The sequence below is a fragment of the Asterias rubens genome, chromosome 4, assembly GCF_902459465.1.
Source record: "Asterias rubens chromosome 4, eAstRub1.3, whole genome shotgun sequence".
Lineage (NCBI taxonomy): Eukaryota > Metazoa > Echinodermata > Asteroidea > Forcipulatida > Asteriidae > Asterias > Asterias rubens.
Window position 1 is genome coordinate 4,568,079 of NC_047065.1, and position 16,116 is coordinate 4,584,194.

Sequence of the window (16,116 nt, forward strand, 5' to 3'; positions counted from 1 at the left end):
TTACTTTGAAGTAAAATTATTCTCAAAATGCTTTGAACTATCAGAAGCTATCCACATGTACTCCTTAGGAAATAAGCCATAAAGTTTAAAGGGATGCTGCAGTGAATTCAAATAAAACAGTTAATTTTGCTGTCATTTATTTCTGATAAATGTATTGAACATCAATGTGTTTTGTTTATTCCCGACATATCTGACTTGCGTAATTAGCGAATAAGTCATGCCCCCCCTTTTGTGGATTGTTACCGCTTCCTACCATCGACGTCACATCGGGAATTCAAACATATTGTCGGCAAAAAGAATCTGGTCCCGAACTACCGCGCCTAGGTACCAGGCCACACAGTGCACACGTCTCTATATGCACACAGCCAGGGGGCCCGACAGCTCGGGTTACCGACATGACGTCACGTTTATGCAAATGAAGGCTCCCTTTTAGGGGCGGGGTGGGTTCCCCTAATCTCTTGAAAACCATTGAAAAATACTTGCCCATTTAATACAAAAAAATAACAAAATATTTTGGGTTTAATCGTTTTTAATTTCAGGTTTCATGTTTAATCGTTTAAATGAATAAAAAAAAACACTGCAGCCACCCTTTAAAGGTGATTACCAAACAGATACAGTCCCTTAAAAAGTTTAATGAATAAAATGGCCTAAATGTTAATATCTTTTCTACACAGCCGTAAATGCTTGTGATAACAACGTTTGCCAGAACGGAGCAGCCTGTGCTCAACTCTCAGGATCATGTACACAGTATGACTGCCAGTGTCCTCAGTGCTATACCGGGCAATACTGCGATGTCTGTAAGTATACAGAGACAGGGAGGTTTCCGTTTTTAACCGGAATCACAAATTATTTTTACTTTAAACAAAATGTCAATGCTGATCAATGCTTAAGCGACCATAGCGGCCATGAGTGGCTTGTTCCAAAATGCCCAGAGCAGCTGCAAACGGCTGGCAATTTATTAGACCAAGCAAAAGAAACGAATACATGTACATCCTTCGAATCCTGACTTTAAATCAGGGATGTTTCCATTTCTAACCGGAAACAAAAATTATTTTATTTGAAAATAAATCTCAAGTTTAGAGAGCTGCTCAATGCTTTAGAGACCAAAGTGGCCATGGGCCGCTTGTACCAAAATGCCCAGAGCGGCTGCAAATTGGTGGCAATTTATTAGACCAAGCAAAAGAAACGAACATATCCTTCAAATCTTGACTTGAAAATATAGTCCGCCAACTGACTGTACGTATGTGGAAGTGTAATAGCGGGTGGTTGAGTGAAGCAAACTCCAACTCTGGTGTTTCTGATCAGCAGAGTGTGTGTTTCTAGTCCCAGTAGTGACACTTGTGTCCTTAAGCGAGACAGTTAACTATTGCTTTGTCCTTTGGATGGGACGTAAAGCGGTTGGTCCTGTGTGTTGTGTAACGCGCGTAAAAGAAACAAGTGCTCTTATCGAAAAGAGAAGGGGTTTGCCCCAGTGTTCCTGGTTTGATTGGCAGCATATTGTGTCACAGCAACCTTGTAAACCATTACATTGTGCTTTGATTGTCAAATGAAGTCCCAAATATCTTGCTGGGAAAAAAATTGTATGTTTAAAGCACCTTGAGCGTCACTGGGTGGCAGGTATGGGAGCTGTATAAGAAAACACTAGTATTGTTATTATCCTTTTTTTTTTTAAATAGACGTGGATAGCTGTGAGAACAACCAATGTACTAATGGAGCAGTCTGCGCCACAGATCCCGACAATTGTCTGGAGTACACCTGCCAGTGCCCATCTTGCTTTACTGGACGCTTCTGTGACATACGTGAGTTTCACATATCTAATAATAATTATAATAATAATAATAACAACAATGAATGCTTAATTGGGCAATATCCACCTAACAAGGTACATGTACTCAAAGCGCATGTAAAGAAAAAATACATGAAGCATCAATATAGAAAGGAGAAACAGACAAGAGGGAATGATCAAAACACAGAACATGCCAAAACGTTTCACATAATTGTTAAATGCACTATGTATAAAAGAACTTGTTACTGTTATCATTAAGGGAGAATGCTGATGAAGTACATTAAACCATGGAAATGCTGAATAAGTAAATTTAAACATTGGATTGTGTTCTTTTTTCTTTTTTAGCAATTTCCGCCTGTGCATCCAACAATTGTGCAAATGGAGCTGTTTGCGTACCAAGTTCAAACTCTCCCAACTCCGCTTTCTCTTGTTCGGAGTACACATGCTCATGCTCTGGATGCTTCACCGGCGAAAGATGTGAAAGCCGTAAGTACTTTGTCCCTTACACCCGGTTCAGACAGGATCTTTATAGGCACGCCAAACCAATTTATTGATTTGGACACTATTGGTTATTACTCAAAATAATTATGAGCATAAAAACCTACTTGGTCATGTTGGTAACGAGTAATGGAGAGCTGTTGATAGTATAAAACATTGTGAGAAATGACTCCCTCTGAAGTGAGTTTTCGAGAAAGAAGTATTTAAATTGAGGTCTCGAAATCAAGCATATGAAAGCACACAACTTCGTGTGACAAGGGTGTTTTTTTCTTTCAATATTATCTCGCAACTTCGACGACCGATTGAGCTCACATTTTCAGAGGTTTGTTATTTTATGCATGTGTTAAGATACAACAAGTGAAAAGACTGGTCTTTGACAATTACCAATAGTGTCCAGTGTCTTTAAGTACATGAAAAGTTTGAAGTCAGAATCAGGTAGCTCGCGTTGGAAGTCAAAAAATTGACTCTTGTAGTCGTTCTGAACGACTGTGTCTTGTTCTCGGAGTCGATTTTGTCATGAGCTGAGACTAGTGTAATAGCTATGTTTAGTTCGCCTGTCTGAAACACACATATTTTTGGTCAGCGCGACTCTGTAGCGCCTGTCTGCTTGAATTGAACGATCAACTGTTGCAGTTGTTCTGAATGGTTTTTGAGTGTCTTGGTCTCAGACATTGATCTTTGCATGGACTGAGTCAATGTGAATGCTATGTTAAGTTCGCCTGTCTTAAACCAAAATTTGTTTTGGGCGGCGCGACTCTGGATCGACTGTCTGTACCACGTGTTAGGAGACCTTGCCATTTTACCCTCCCCAGTTTTATTTAACTTTTTGATTGACTCTTGATCATGGTTTTATCAGTTTGATTTACATTCTTCGCTCAAACAGTCTTTCTTTAAAGTGAGATTTCTTACTTTAAGACTGTATTTTAAGGTTTTTTAAGGTCCTTGTTGAAGAATGGCAAGGGTCCTTGGTTGAAGAATGGCAAGGGTCCTTGGTTGAAGAATGGCAAGGGTCCTTGGTTGAAGAATGGCAAGGGTCCTTGATTGAAGAATTGTAAAGATTCTTTATTGAAGAATTTAAAGGGTCTTTGAATAAAGAATGGTAAGGGACCTTGTCTGAAGAATAGGGTCCTAGTATGAAGAATGTTCAGGTCCTTAATTGAAGAATTTTAAGGGCCCTTAGAGGAACATTACAGAATTAGTTTTTTTAGCAGACAAGTTGCTGGCAGTATAAGCACTTTATGTAATCCACCATAGACATAAACTGACAAACCTGTAGAAGTTTGAGATTGGTCGGCCATCTGGGTCACGAGAAAATAGTGAAAAACTGATTACACACTTTGCATTGCATCAATGCCAAAACAAAAATGAATAAAACGCTCACTGAGCGATAAACTCCAAATGCGAAATTAGATAATTTATTTTTCATAAAATGTGAAATTTCAAACGTTAATATTTCAAGGGATGTTTTCTACTATCATCATCATCATATAGACCGTGTAAGTTTTATGTAAATCTGTGATCTTCACGATTTTTGTTTCTTACCAATTCTGTAACATATCCTTTAATTGAAGAATTTTAAGGGTCCTTGTATAAAGAATTTTAAGGGTCCTTGATTGAAGAATTTTAAGGGTCCTTGATTGAAGAATTTTAAGGGTCCTTGATTGAAGAATTTTAAGGGTCCTTGTATGAAGAATTTTAAGGGTCCTTGATTGAAGAATTTTAAGCAACTTTGTGTGAATAGTTTTAAGTGCTTCGATTGAAGAATTTTAAGGGTCCTTGATTGAAGAATTTTAAGGGTCCTTGATTGAAGAATTTTAAGGGTCCTTGTATGAAGAATTTTAAGGGTCCTTGATTGAAGAATTTTAAGCAACTTTGTGTGAATAATTTTAAGGGTCCTTGATTGAAGAATTTTAAGGATCAGTGTGCACAGAATTTTAAGGATCCGTGGTTGAATAGTTTTAAGGGTCCTTGATTGAAGAATGGTAAGGGTCCTTGATTGCATGATTTGAAGGTTCGTTTTGTAAAGATCTTTCATGTGTACCCTACATTAAACTTTGATGGTGGTATGTATTTGTGTTTACAGAGCGTGATGCTTGCAATCCGAGTCCATGTGTTAACGGTGCTGTGTGCTCAACCCTGCCAGACTCCTGCTACTCCTATGCTTGTCAGTGCACTGGATGCTTCACTGGTTACAACTGTGAACTACGTAAGAATAACTGGCTTTTGATTTTGTTAAGGAGAATGGTCGAGAAAGTGTAGATTTGTGGATAGAATGTACGAGCTGAAGGCGAGTACATTGTGGGAACAAATCTTCACCTTGGAGTCTATTTTTCCGACTTAAACTATTTTTCCCAAACTTTGTACTGATTTAAGGCCCAGTGACCAGGGGTAATAATGTGGAAGCGCTTTGAGACATGGCGTATAAAGCGCTATATAAAAAACAACTATTATTATTATTATGAATTAGAAAATCTGCTGGGACTACTACTTCAAGTAGTGGATTGTTATAAACTTCACTGCCACATATTGAGTTCTTTGGGCTCAACGTTTCTACAAGCTTGCTCTAGTCATCGGCAGGAGACTTCTGATTTACTTCGCATAATTTAAAACCTTTTTTTTTCTCTCTCATCCAGCCATTGCTTCACCCTGTGCCGACAACCCATGTTTGAACGGTGGTGTGTGCACTACTGTCCAGGGAACCTGCTCAGCATATGTCTGCTCATGCCCCAACACCCACATCGGTATCAACTGTGAAACATGTAAGTTGCTTAGCACGGAACGGTTTACAAACAGTTATTATTTAGTGGTATTTGTTCGGCCAAGTTTCACAGGCGATAAATTTTCTTAAAAATACAGTGTGGTACAAGTAAACAGAATCAAGCAAAATAGCAAATATAAAACAAAATGATTTAAAATAAATAAATATGGCGTCGCAAAAACTACACAACAAAACAAATTTGAAAGGATAGAGGAGGGGGTGGCTGAGCAACCAAGCTTGTCCTCTCTCCATAAGGATCTTACAGACTTAGCTAGTATTTAAGTTTGCTTTTCTAAGAGTCATTTGCTTCACAATCAATAAATTAAATAGTATGAAAAATCCGACTTATTCTCAAATGAACAATCTTCAACAGAAAATAGGCTGCTTTGTTTCTAAAAGCAAACAACTTGCACTTCATGACTTCTCTTTGTGACTTAAAGGCACTGGACATGCTGGATTTGGTAATTGTCAAAGACCGGTAATTTCACTGTCCCAACATATGCATAAAATAACAAACCTGTGGAAATTTGGGCTCAATTGGTCATCGAATTTGCAAGTCAGAGAATAATGAAAAAAAAAATCCCTTGTTGCATTATATTGTGTGCTTTCATATGTATAATAAAAGGCTTTAGCTGAAGTCTTATATTATTTGAGTGAGATATTACCTCTTTGAAAAAACAGTCCTTCAGAGGGAGTTGTTTTCACAATGTTTTATACTATAAACAGACCTCCATAGATCATTACCAAGTAAGTTTTTATGCTAACAATTATTTTGAGTAATTACCAATACTGTCCAGTGCCTTTAAAGATGCTTTTGGTTTTGGTATGAGTATTAATAAACTTTGTTCTCCTGGACACTGCAGCGGTGATTGTGAACCTGAATCCATGCAACAGCTTTCCCTGCCAGAATGGAGCCAGCTGCCTTACAATGGATGGCTCATACTACATCTGCCTCTGCACAACTAACTTTGTGGGAACCAACTGCCAGACCTCAAAAGGTAATAATAACAATAATTAAAGGGAGGTTTTGCAGGCGAACGGATACGCATGCGTTTAGCTATTGTGTGTTTTCAAAACCTACTTACGTATATAGCAAACAGGATATCAGTGTTGTCTGCACGTATAGCGGATAGCGAGTGGCATATCCACTAACTCTTGTCCACTTGTCCACTTATTCTTGTCCACTTGCCACACAACACCTGCAAGTTATATATCCTGTGAGGAGTTTGTTGCAGTATTCGACAGATGACATATCCGTCGACTAACCATATCCGTTCGCAGGCGAAACTTCCCTATTATTAATAATAACAATGCATCTTGTAAAGCGCTTTCCACAGGTGTTTCAAAGCGCTTCAACATTGTCTGAAAAGACGTGTTTTTTTTTTTTATTGAAACTTGACTGAGCTGATCGAGGATGAGTCAGGGATGTGTAGAGGGAGATTGTTTCAGCAAGTTGGTGCAGCCAATGAGAATGCTCTTTCACCATAGCGGGTGCTCGTGCGTGGGACATTGGAAAGTTGAAGATGAATATTGGATGTAGATCAAACTCGTGGATGAAGTACGTGTAGGCAACTTTTGTGAGCTGAGACTACCGCGGTTTGAATCACACCACGGCATCGTGGATTAGGTTTCTATTCCCTACGTGGGCTCAATTTCATTAAGCTGTTTAGCAGAAAATATTGCTAAACAAATTTATTTGCTAAGCCAAACAAAAGTAGTAGGGCACCAGTGGTAACAATGTAAACTTAATGGAATGTTGGCTGGTAACCTGTTTTTGCTGTATGAAATTGGGCCCTGACTGCATGGGTTTTCCCCGTGAGAAGTTCTATTGGATTTCCTACCACATCTAAACTAAACTAAAACTTCCTGAGGTTCTTTGCTACAGTCCCGGCCATATCTTGTTGGCCCCCCCCCCTGCCCCCTTTCATTGTTGAATATTATTTTTGTGTATTTTATTGCAGCCAATATCCCAGCCATGGACCTGTGTGACAACACTCCATGCCTCAACAATGGCGACTGCTACAATAGCTACAACAGTAACTCCGGCACAAACTTGATCCCACAATACACCTGCGTATGCGGAAATGGCTTCACTGGATCCAATTGTGCCCTCACAACCGGTAAACAAAATTTCTCTGTCAAATAATAAAATAAAATAAAAATTCATTTTTGACGCTGCCAAAGACTAAACCAATGGGCAGTTAACTGTTCCAACATGGGCATTTAATTGCACCAACATCCGACCATACAACTAACTATTCCCCATGCCCGGGCAACCAACCAGACTGTCTAGTGGTAATAAATTATTTGAGGCTCAAAGAAATGGCCTCTAAAATCGATTTATTTATTTTGTAATTTTAACTTTAGGCGATAACCCAACTCTGGATATCTGCGTTCTAAGTGACACACCAAACTGTGAACAGGGGGCGCCGTGTTCCAACGCCTTCCATAGCTTCGACCAAGATGTGGATTACTTCTGTGCTTGCCCAGTCGGCTTCATCGGCCACAACTGCGAGACCATTTGTAAGTTCAGTATATTAGTGTAATCAGTGCAGAAACATTGTATCTTGATTTTGCAAAAGCATGGTAATGTACATGGTTCGCTCGGCCCCACAGCGACCAGGTCTATCCAGGACGGCTGGGATGGGCTAAATCAGCTTGCACCGATTCTTGTTTAGGAAGTACGTCTGTGCAGTGCATAGAAATATGGCGCAGTGTGAGTGTGATGCATGATTGGACTGCACATTAACCAATGAGCCAACATATTACGTTTGCCCATTCCAGCGCCTTCGTTTAAAGCAAGGCGCTGGGGAAGAGCGAAGGTACATGTATCTCACACGGAAATGCTCCATGCAAACTATTGTATCTCGGTGTGAACTTGTTTTTTGCGTACATCAGGGCAAGTGATATAATAACAATGTTTTGCAAATCTCAAACTTGTGTGTAACCTAGGTGCTGTTATAGGAGATAAAATGTTTTTGCACTGATACAGCAATATGAGTTTAGGTTTTTCAAGAAATATCAACCAGCCATGTGAAGACTCCAACCTGGGCCCAATTTCAGAAAGCCTTGTAAGCACACAAATTTGCTTAGCATGAAATTTCTTCCTTAATAAAAACAGGGCTACCAACCAAATTTCCATGTGATTTTCAGGATAGGCAAACAACAGCTGAATGCCAGTAATGAGCAATATACAACACAATAAACATGATAAAGTTTGGTTGGCAATGCTGTTTTTATTAAGGAAGAAATTTCATGCTAAGCAAATTTCTGTGCTTACAGGCTGTTATGAAATTTGGCCCTGACCTATGAGGATATACATGTTAGACAATCACATGCTGGACAGGAACATTTAGAAAGCCATCATACAATGTCCACAGGAAGCTTTTGGTATGAATGAATGCATGCATCAAACTGTTCAAGCTTTGGGTCTGAATGATTTTGGGGAACAAAAAATCATTTTTTTCTCAAAATAGTGTGACCTAATGATTTTGACAAGAACCTTGCACAAAGCTTTAAGCAGGCCTGTATGCTTCGTTTTTGAAACATCAAAGGGCACCGAGGCATTTTCGCCTTGATAAATGGCACCCTATGGGGAAATTGTAAGTTTCTACTAGAGCATTTTAAGGGCACCAAGTCAATGTCGATGGGGCATGGAGCCAATCACCTCCGTTGCCTCCATGAAGTATCGGGCCTGAGTTTGATTTCTTAATGAGATTTTTCTTTGTTTTTGTCTTTCATACAGCACCCAACCCATGTGCCAGTAACCCATGTAAGAACGGAGCCCAGTGTGTTCCGACAAACACATTCTACACTTGTCAATGTGCAACGGGATACAGTGGTAGCACTTGCGAGATACCTGTCGGTAAGTTGCTCATCCAATCGCTAACTTATAATCAGTATTCTGTAATCTGCAGTTTCTTTCCATTAAGGTAAATAGACTAACTCCCACAGAGGGGATATACACACCACGAAGAATAACTCTTAAAGGCAGTGGACACTACTTGGTTACTGTAATGAGGAGCCGTTGATAGTATAAAACATTGTGAGAAACAGCTCCCTCTCCCTCTGAAGTGACGTAGTTTTCGAGAAAGAAGTAATTTTCCACGAATTCAGATTTAGAATTTTGGGTCTCGAAATCAAGCATCTAAAAGCACACAACTTCAGGTGACAAGGTTGTTTTTTCTTTCATTATTATCTCGCAACTTCGGCGACCGATTGAGCTCACATTTTCACAGGTTTGTTATTTTATGCATGTGTTGAGATACACCAAGTGAGAAGACTGGTCTTTGACAATTACCAATAGTGTCCAGTGTCTTTAAGTACATGAAAAGTTTGAAGTCAGAAACAGGTAGGACGCGTTGGAAGTCAAAAGATTGACAGGTGAGAAGACTAATCTTTGTCAATTACCAATAGTGTCCAGTGTCTTATATTGGAAAAACCAGAGACGTTACTGTAAGTAACGCTCCTCATACTATTTTGGTGGATAAAAACTTTTAAAATCTTTTTCCAAAACCACATTACTTCAAAAGTGAAATGATTCTCAAATGCTTTATACTAACCAAGTAAGATCTTTATGATATTTATTTTAAAAGCGATTACCAAACTTATACCTTCCCTTTAAATAAGATGTGTTCTCTTTATCACAATCACAGGTGACAACACGGATCCTGTCATCAGCGGCTGTCCACAGTCCATCACGATGAATGTCCAGACAGGAAGCAGCGCAGTCGTCACCTGGACACCACCCACAGCAACTGATAACTCAGGCACAGCGTTCATCGCCTTCTCATCCAGCAGCCCAGGGAGTGTCTTCCCCGCTGGCACGACCCCAGTCTCCTATGTCTTCTCTGATCCGAGCCAGAATTACGCCAGCTGCAGTTTCTTTGTCACTGTCACCGGTAAGTTTTTTTAAAGAATGAAAGATTGAAAGGCCAAGTCATAAACCACAAGGGAAACTGACTGAAAATAACTTGATATTTGTGGTATTTTACTTTGTATTTGAGATACAAAAGTTGCATCCCTTAAGCTGATCCCTGGCTGGCACTTCCCAGGTTGTATCGTAAACATGCAGGCCTGTGTTCTTCATTTTTGAAAAGGGTAAGGGCCAATTGGTACCATGAGTATGGCTGGAATTGAAGCGACCATCTCAGTGGTCTAGTTGGGACGAGTATGACACTGCTCTAGAATTGAAAAGGGGTTCGAATCCCACCCACACAACTCTGCAAAGTACTGAGCAGAGTGACACAGTGCTAGCACACATCAGTGTATATGGGTTACACCAAAGTCAATGTATTCAATGTTTTGTTTTTCACTTTTCAAAAAGGCACAACTACTGACAACATCCCACCAGTCATCAGCAATTGCCCCAATAACATCTTGCAAACAGCAGCCCCGGGCGCAACCAGCGCCACTGTCAGCTGGGCAGTACCTACGGCTACAGATAATTCCGGTAACACGGTCAACCGAGTGTCCACAGCCACTCCTGGTGCAAGCTTCAACATCGGTTCCACAACAGTCGCCTACACTTTCAGTGACAACTCTGGCAACGACGCTGTGTGCTCGTTCATCGTCACTGTGAATAGTAAGACACTTTTTTTCTTTTCCTTTTTTCTTATTTTTTTTTATGAAAGTCGCCAGACACACAAGGCCTGAAGGACACATCAATGTGTGGGCTACAAATCAACTATTTTTTCAGGGGACATTGCCACCTACTCCTGGGGCTGAAAGAGGGTTATCCCCTTCACAGTCCATACGGATGTAGGCTTCGGTACCATCCATCAGAAGCCTGGCAGGTAGAGCAGAAAACAACTTTTTACTAAGCAGTCATGGTTAAGTGTCTTGCTTAAGGACACAAGTGTCACGACTGGGACTCAAACCCTATGCTGATCATAAACACCAGAGATTAATTCCGGTTCTCTTAACCGCCACCTTTATTCTTTTAAAGGATTAATGGTTTCTTTACCTTCTTGGGAAAAAAAATGCTTTGTTTGTAATGTTTGATGTCTAAAGGCTAAACATGTATGTCACATAAGGAATTTACAGGCAACCAGTTTCAGGCAATCTGCAAGAAGAAAGGCAAATTCACATTTCAATGTTCCTAATATTAGTCTTGGGGACTGGATTACATTGTTTGAATAATGACTAATAATATGCTACAAGTGGTCCTGTAGGATGCCCCATAGTTGGTTGCTTCCAAGTTGCGCCAGGGTTTAACCGCTTACCCCCCTATTCCAGAGCAGAGCAGGGGTGGCTATTCCCTGGTGTATACCCACTTGCCGGGCAAAGCTACCCAAGTGTGAAGGGCTGGCTGTCGTACCCCGGGGTTGTCCCCAGTGAATAGAGTAGTGTGAAAAGGGCTCTTTTAATGGGGGCTGTACTTTGGCAATAGAGAGGTTTCGCAAGTGTACGGATATACATACAGATACCGATACGTCGACACTATGCGTGTTCACGTGACGCATATCCGCGACTATCGTATTTTGCATACACGTTCGTAACGGATACAGGAGCTCATACATGTTGTAGATAAACGGATACTGTTTTTGCAGACTTTCAGTTGTATTTTTGTCCCAGACCAAAAACATTTCCCAAGGAATAGCTTTCACATCGTGCTTGATATAGATAGAATTTGTTGCAAAACGATGAGAAAATGCAGTGTATAAAACACGGGGTCTCTAATCGGTCATGTATGTCGGAAAAACACTCATGATGAATGCGAGCGCACTCAAGTGAAACATACCTATAGTTTGCGAAACAAAATTCAACACGTGGCTGATACGGTTATCATATCCGTATCTGTATCTGTATCAGCATGCTTGCGAAATCTCTCTATTACTGGCAGTATCCGCAGGTCTCTGAGTTACATGTACAGTGATGAATTTCAATGAATCATTGGTTTCACAACCAACAATTTGTAATAAAAGATGTTAAATTTGCATCGGGGATAAAAAATATTAATTTTGTTTTTTACTCATACACTGATATGTGTGAGCACTGTATACTCAGTACTTTCCCGAGTCCTGTGAAAAAATTGCTCTAGAATTGCAAGGGTCGTGGGTTCGAATCCCACCCGAGTAACATGCCTGTGTTTTTTTTTCACAGGACTCGGGGAAAGTACTGAGTATGAAGTGCTAACACACATCGGTGTATGGGTAAAAACCAAACCAAAATTAATAATTTGTAATAAACAGTCCCCAAAAACAAATTGTTTTACACTTGCATTCCTAGATCGTTATTCTAACACAAGAATGTCATGTTATTTCCCAGGTGGAACCGTAGTGGATAACACAGCCCCAGTCATTTCCAACTGCCCAATGAGTGCATCAGCAACAGCAGCGTCTGGCACCAACACAGCCGTGGTGACTTGGACTGTACCCACCGCCACAGATAACTCTGGTGGTGTGGTGACCAGCACTTCAACGCGCAACTCTGGTGACTCATTCACCGCCGGCGTCACCACCGTGACCTACATCTTCTCTGACCCAACTGGAAACCAGGCTACATGCCAGTTTGTCGTCATGGTCAGTGGTGAGTATACATAAATGTGACATAAATTTTAGGGTGTCATTAGAGTGTGGGTTCGAATCACGGTCAAGACACTTGTGTCTTTGAGCAAGATACTTTAGAGCAAGATAATTGCTTCTCTTCACCCAGGGGTATAAATGAGTACCTTCCAGGGTAAAGGTTAATATTGAGTCTAAAAAAGCTTTTGGGGGCCAGCCGTCGATTTCACCAAACTCTTCCTAACTTAGGATTAATCTTAAGACTGCTGTACTCCCAGGGAGCATGAAAAAGAGTAAAGGGATGTTATGGGCCCAATGACGAGGGTGCTAATGTAAAGCACATTGACACGGTCATTGTGAAATGTGCTATACATGTAGAAGAATTTTGTATTAATACTATTATAAAAGTGAAGGGATGTGCCTTATTCTTCAAAGGTAATAAACCATAATGGGAAACTGACTGGGTACATTTTAAGTTGAACATAGACAGGTTGTATCCCAGGTTGTATCTTAGGCCGTGTCCGAAACGGCGACTTCGGCTACAGCTACGGCTAGATCGCGCGCGTCTGCCTATTCTTCAACGCTGGTAGACGCGCTGGTCTAGACGTAGCTGTAGCCGAAGTCGTCGTTTCGGACACGGCCTTAAACTTGGGTGTGATCCCCAGATGTACATAGTTGAAGGTTGTATTGCTTCTGACTAGCACCCCCAAACAAAGGTATTGACAAAACAGGGAAATGCCAACATTGGGGCTAGGTCGCTCAGTTTGTAGAGCATTAGCTTGTTAATCTGCAGGTTGCAGGTTCAAATCCCAAACAAATAAATTTTTAACCCAAAATTGATCTTTAAGGGATTAAGGTTTAATCATGATTTGCTATTGTTTTTTTTTTTTTTTTTTTTTTTTTTGGGGGGGGCTTTTAGTATTAGCAAGATTAAAAAAAGCGCTTGAAACAGTGTGTTTTATTTCTTATTCACAGACTTCACCGGCGACACACAAGCTCCTGTCATCTCAGGGTGTCCCAACTCCCAGACTATCTCCCCCAATGCAGGAGCCAACACGGCCACTGCAACCTGGATTGAGCCGACTGCAACAGACAACAGCGGCAGAGTGCCTGGTGTTGCAAGCTCCCACACCCCACCGGCTTCCTTCCCAGCCAACACAGTGACCAGAGTGTCGTACGTCTTCTATGATAATGTCGGCAACTTTGACCAGTGTGATTTCCAAATCACAGTCACAGGTGGGTTGCTTTTCCGCTTCTTATTTTATATCAGGTTTGTACGGAGCTCCGGAAGTGCCATCCGCCTTTAAGATTCAAGTTACAAGTGTATTTATTTGTCCACAGTATTGAGATCAGTCAATGGTATCCACATTCACAAACCATACTACATGTACAATCTACACATATAAAGTAGATATTCAAGCTTAGTTTTCAAAGATACTGCAGGGGAGCTCCCCATTGAGAAGCAGAGCATTTACGCATAAAGACAGGTCGCTGCCGCTATGATCCAGTGATTCCATTGGATACAGTGATATCATTGGATACACGTGCAGTGATATAGATGCCCAAATAGTCACTGCTCTCAAGTCGGCAATGGAATTTGAAATGACCGAGGTCAGAGGTCAAACTACACGCCGGTTTTGCAAATTTGAGGTCGGTCTTTGGCGTTATTCACAAGCCTCGAATAATGACGTCGGACGTTCAGGCTACTGACAGGCCAGCTCATCGACCACACACAAGAGCCATAGAAGAACTTAGTGATTGAGAGGGCAAGTCCTGAGGCATCGGGCTCAATGAGCAAGCTGTATTGAACCTAATATACTGAAGAACATACCAAACACAGTTCACTCAAACTCGCTTAAAAGAATCCAGTGCACTTATGGGAAAGAGGAGGGGTTCGTCCCAGTATTCCTGGTTTCATGGGCGGCATATTGCAACACTGAGTGACGGACATGCGCGTTTCAGAAGAAGCCACTATTATTATTAATGTTGCGGTCTTTTCATTTCATAGCTGGCACACCGGGCACAGACACCACTGCACCCGTCATCAGCAACTGCCCAGCAGGAGCTTCGGCCACTGCAGTCCCAGGCGCATCCTCTGCCTTTGTTTCTTGGGTAGAGCCAACGGCAGTGGACAATGATGGACAAACAGTTAGCGTTGCGAGGTCTCAAGCCCCGTCCACGTCCTTCAACATTGGCACGACCTCCGTCTCTTACACATTCACCGACACTTCTGGAAACCAGGCCCGTTGCAACTTCAATGTAGTTGTCACTTCAGGTATGGTATAACAAATTAGAATAACCACTTTCAAATAGATTCTAGTGCGAACATAAATTGACACTAAGTCAAAGGCAGAATTTCACTACTCTATTGGACACTAAATGACTCCAAATAATTGCTAGCATAAAAACTTCCTTGGTAACGAGCAATAGAAAGCTGTTGATAGTACACAACATTGTGAGAAGTAAGGTTTTATGCTAACAATTGTTTTGATTAATTACCATTGGTATCCAGTGCCTTTAAGCAGATTTTATTTTAAATAAACATTTGGTTTATGTGCGAAAGTCATGCTGATTTTTATATCCTACCATTATCCCACTATCTTGCAGGTGGAACCGTTGTGGATAACACAGCCCCAGTCATATCCAACTGTCCAATGAGTGCATCAGCAACAGCAGCGTCTGGCACCAACACAGCCGTGGTGACTTGGACTGTACCTACTGCCACAGATAACTCTGGTGGTGTGGTGACCAGCACTTCAACCCACAACTCTGGTGACTCATTCACCACCGGCGTCACCACCGTGACCTACACCTTCTCTGACCCAACCGGAAACCAGGCTACCTGCCAGTTTGTCGTCATGGTCAATGGTGAGTGTCCCTGAAGTTTAATCCTCAGTCAAATCACATTATCAGAATCACCCATAAGAGTGGACCCAAGTTTGCCATGACAAACTCAGTTAAGTACTTAATGGTTTTTGAATGGAGCACAATTTCACTCATCTGCGCTCAATGTCATAGCCCTGCACGTAAGCAAAAGATTGATGCTTACCGGAGCAGGGAATTCAGCACTTTTGTGAAGCATACTGATGGAGAACAATTCCTTTTCATAGCAAGAGATTTTTGCTAGTCACAGTGTCTCGCTTACAATTGAGTTTCTGAGACTATAGAGACAGTTGCTAGTATGTCAACATGTTTGGGGCAAGCTTTTGAATCTGGACGAAGACTCCTAACCATGATGCTTCATCCTTGGGATGGGACGTAAAGCCGTTGGTCCCATGTGTTGTGTAATGAACGTAAAAGAACCCAGCGCACTTATGGAAAAGAGAAGGGGTTCGCCCCAGTGCTATAAAGGATAAGGTCTCATACGTAGTTCCACATGCCTATTATTATTATCAGATTGATGATACCCATGTCTACCTCTGTATGGACTATAAAAGGGTTAACCCAGTTTCAGCCCTTGAAGTACAGTACGTGGCAACAGCCCACACCTTGAAGTGGCCTTCATCCCAGCCCTTGTGTGTCTGGTGAATTACATATAAAAAAATATAAATTAAAAAAAAAAAATATTA

The 16,116-nt window shown here is 41.1% G+C and overlaps 1 protein-coding gene across 1 annotated transcript in view; it reads left to right on the forward strand.

The window, feature by feature from the left end:
• LOC117289107 overlaps nt 1-16,116 on the forward strand; it is a 56,859-nt gene that overhangs the window by 29,291 nt on the left and 11,452 nt on the right. Inside the window, exons 31-45 of the mRNA XM_033770076.1 lie at nt 675-797; nt 1,677-1,799; nt 2,132-2,272; nt 4,368-4,490; nt 4,918-5,043; nt 5,906-6,040; nt 7,004-7,162; nt 7,410-7,565; nt 8,788-8,907; nt 9,698-9,943; nt 10,369-10,626; nt 12,312-12,572; nt 13,523-13,783; nt 14,556-14,822; nt 15,155-15,415. Of these exons, the coding sequence (XP_033625967.1) occupies nt 675-797; nt 1,677-1,799; nt 2,132-2,272; nt 4,368-4,490; nt 4,918-5,043; nt 5,906-6,040; nt 7,004-7,162; nt 7,410-7,565; nt 8,788-8,907; nt 9,698-9,943; nt 10,369-10,626; nt 12,312-12,572; nt 13,523-13,783; nt 14,556-14,822; nt 15,155-15,415 (2,760 nt within the window). The remainder of the gene's footprint in view (nt 1-674; nt 798-1,676; nt 1,800-2,131; nt 2,273-4,367; nt 4,491-4,917; nt 5,044-5,905; nt 6,041-7,003; nt 7,163-7,409; nt 7,566-8,787; nt 8,908-9,697; nt 9,944-10,368; nt 10,627-12,311; nt 12,573-13,522; nt 13,784-14,555; nt 14,823-15,154; nt 15,416-16,116) is intronic.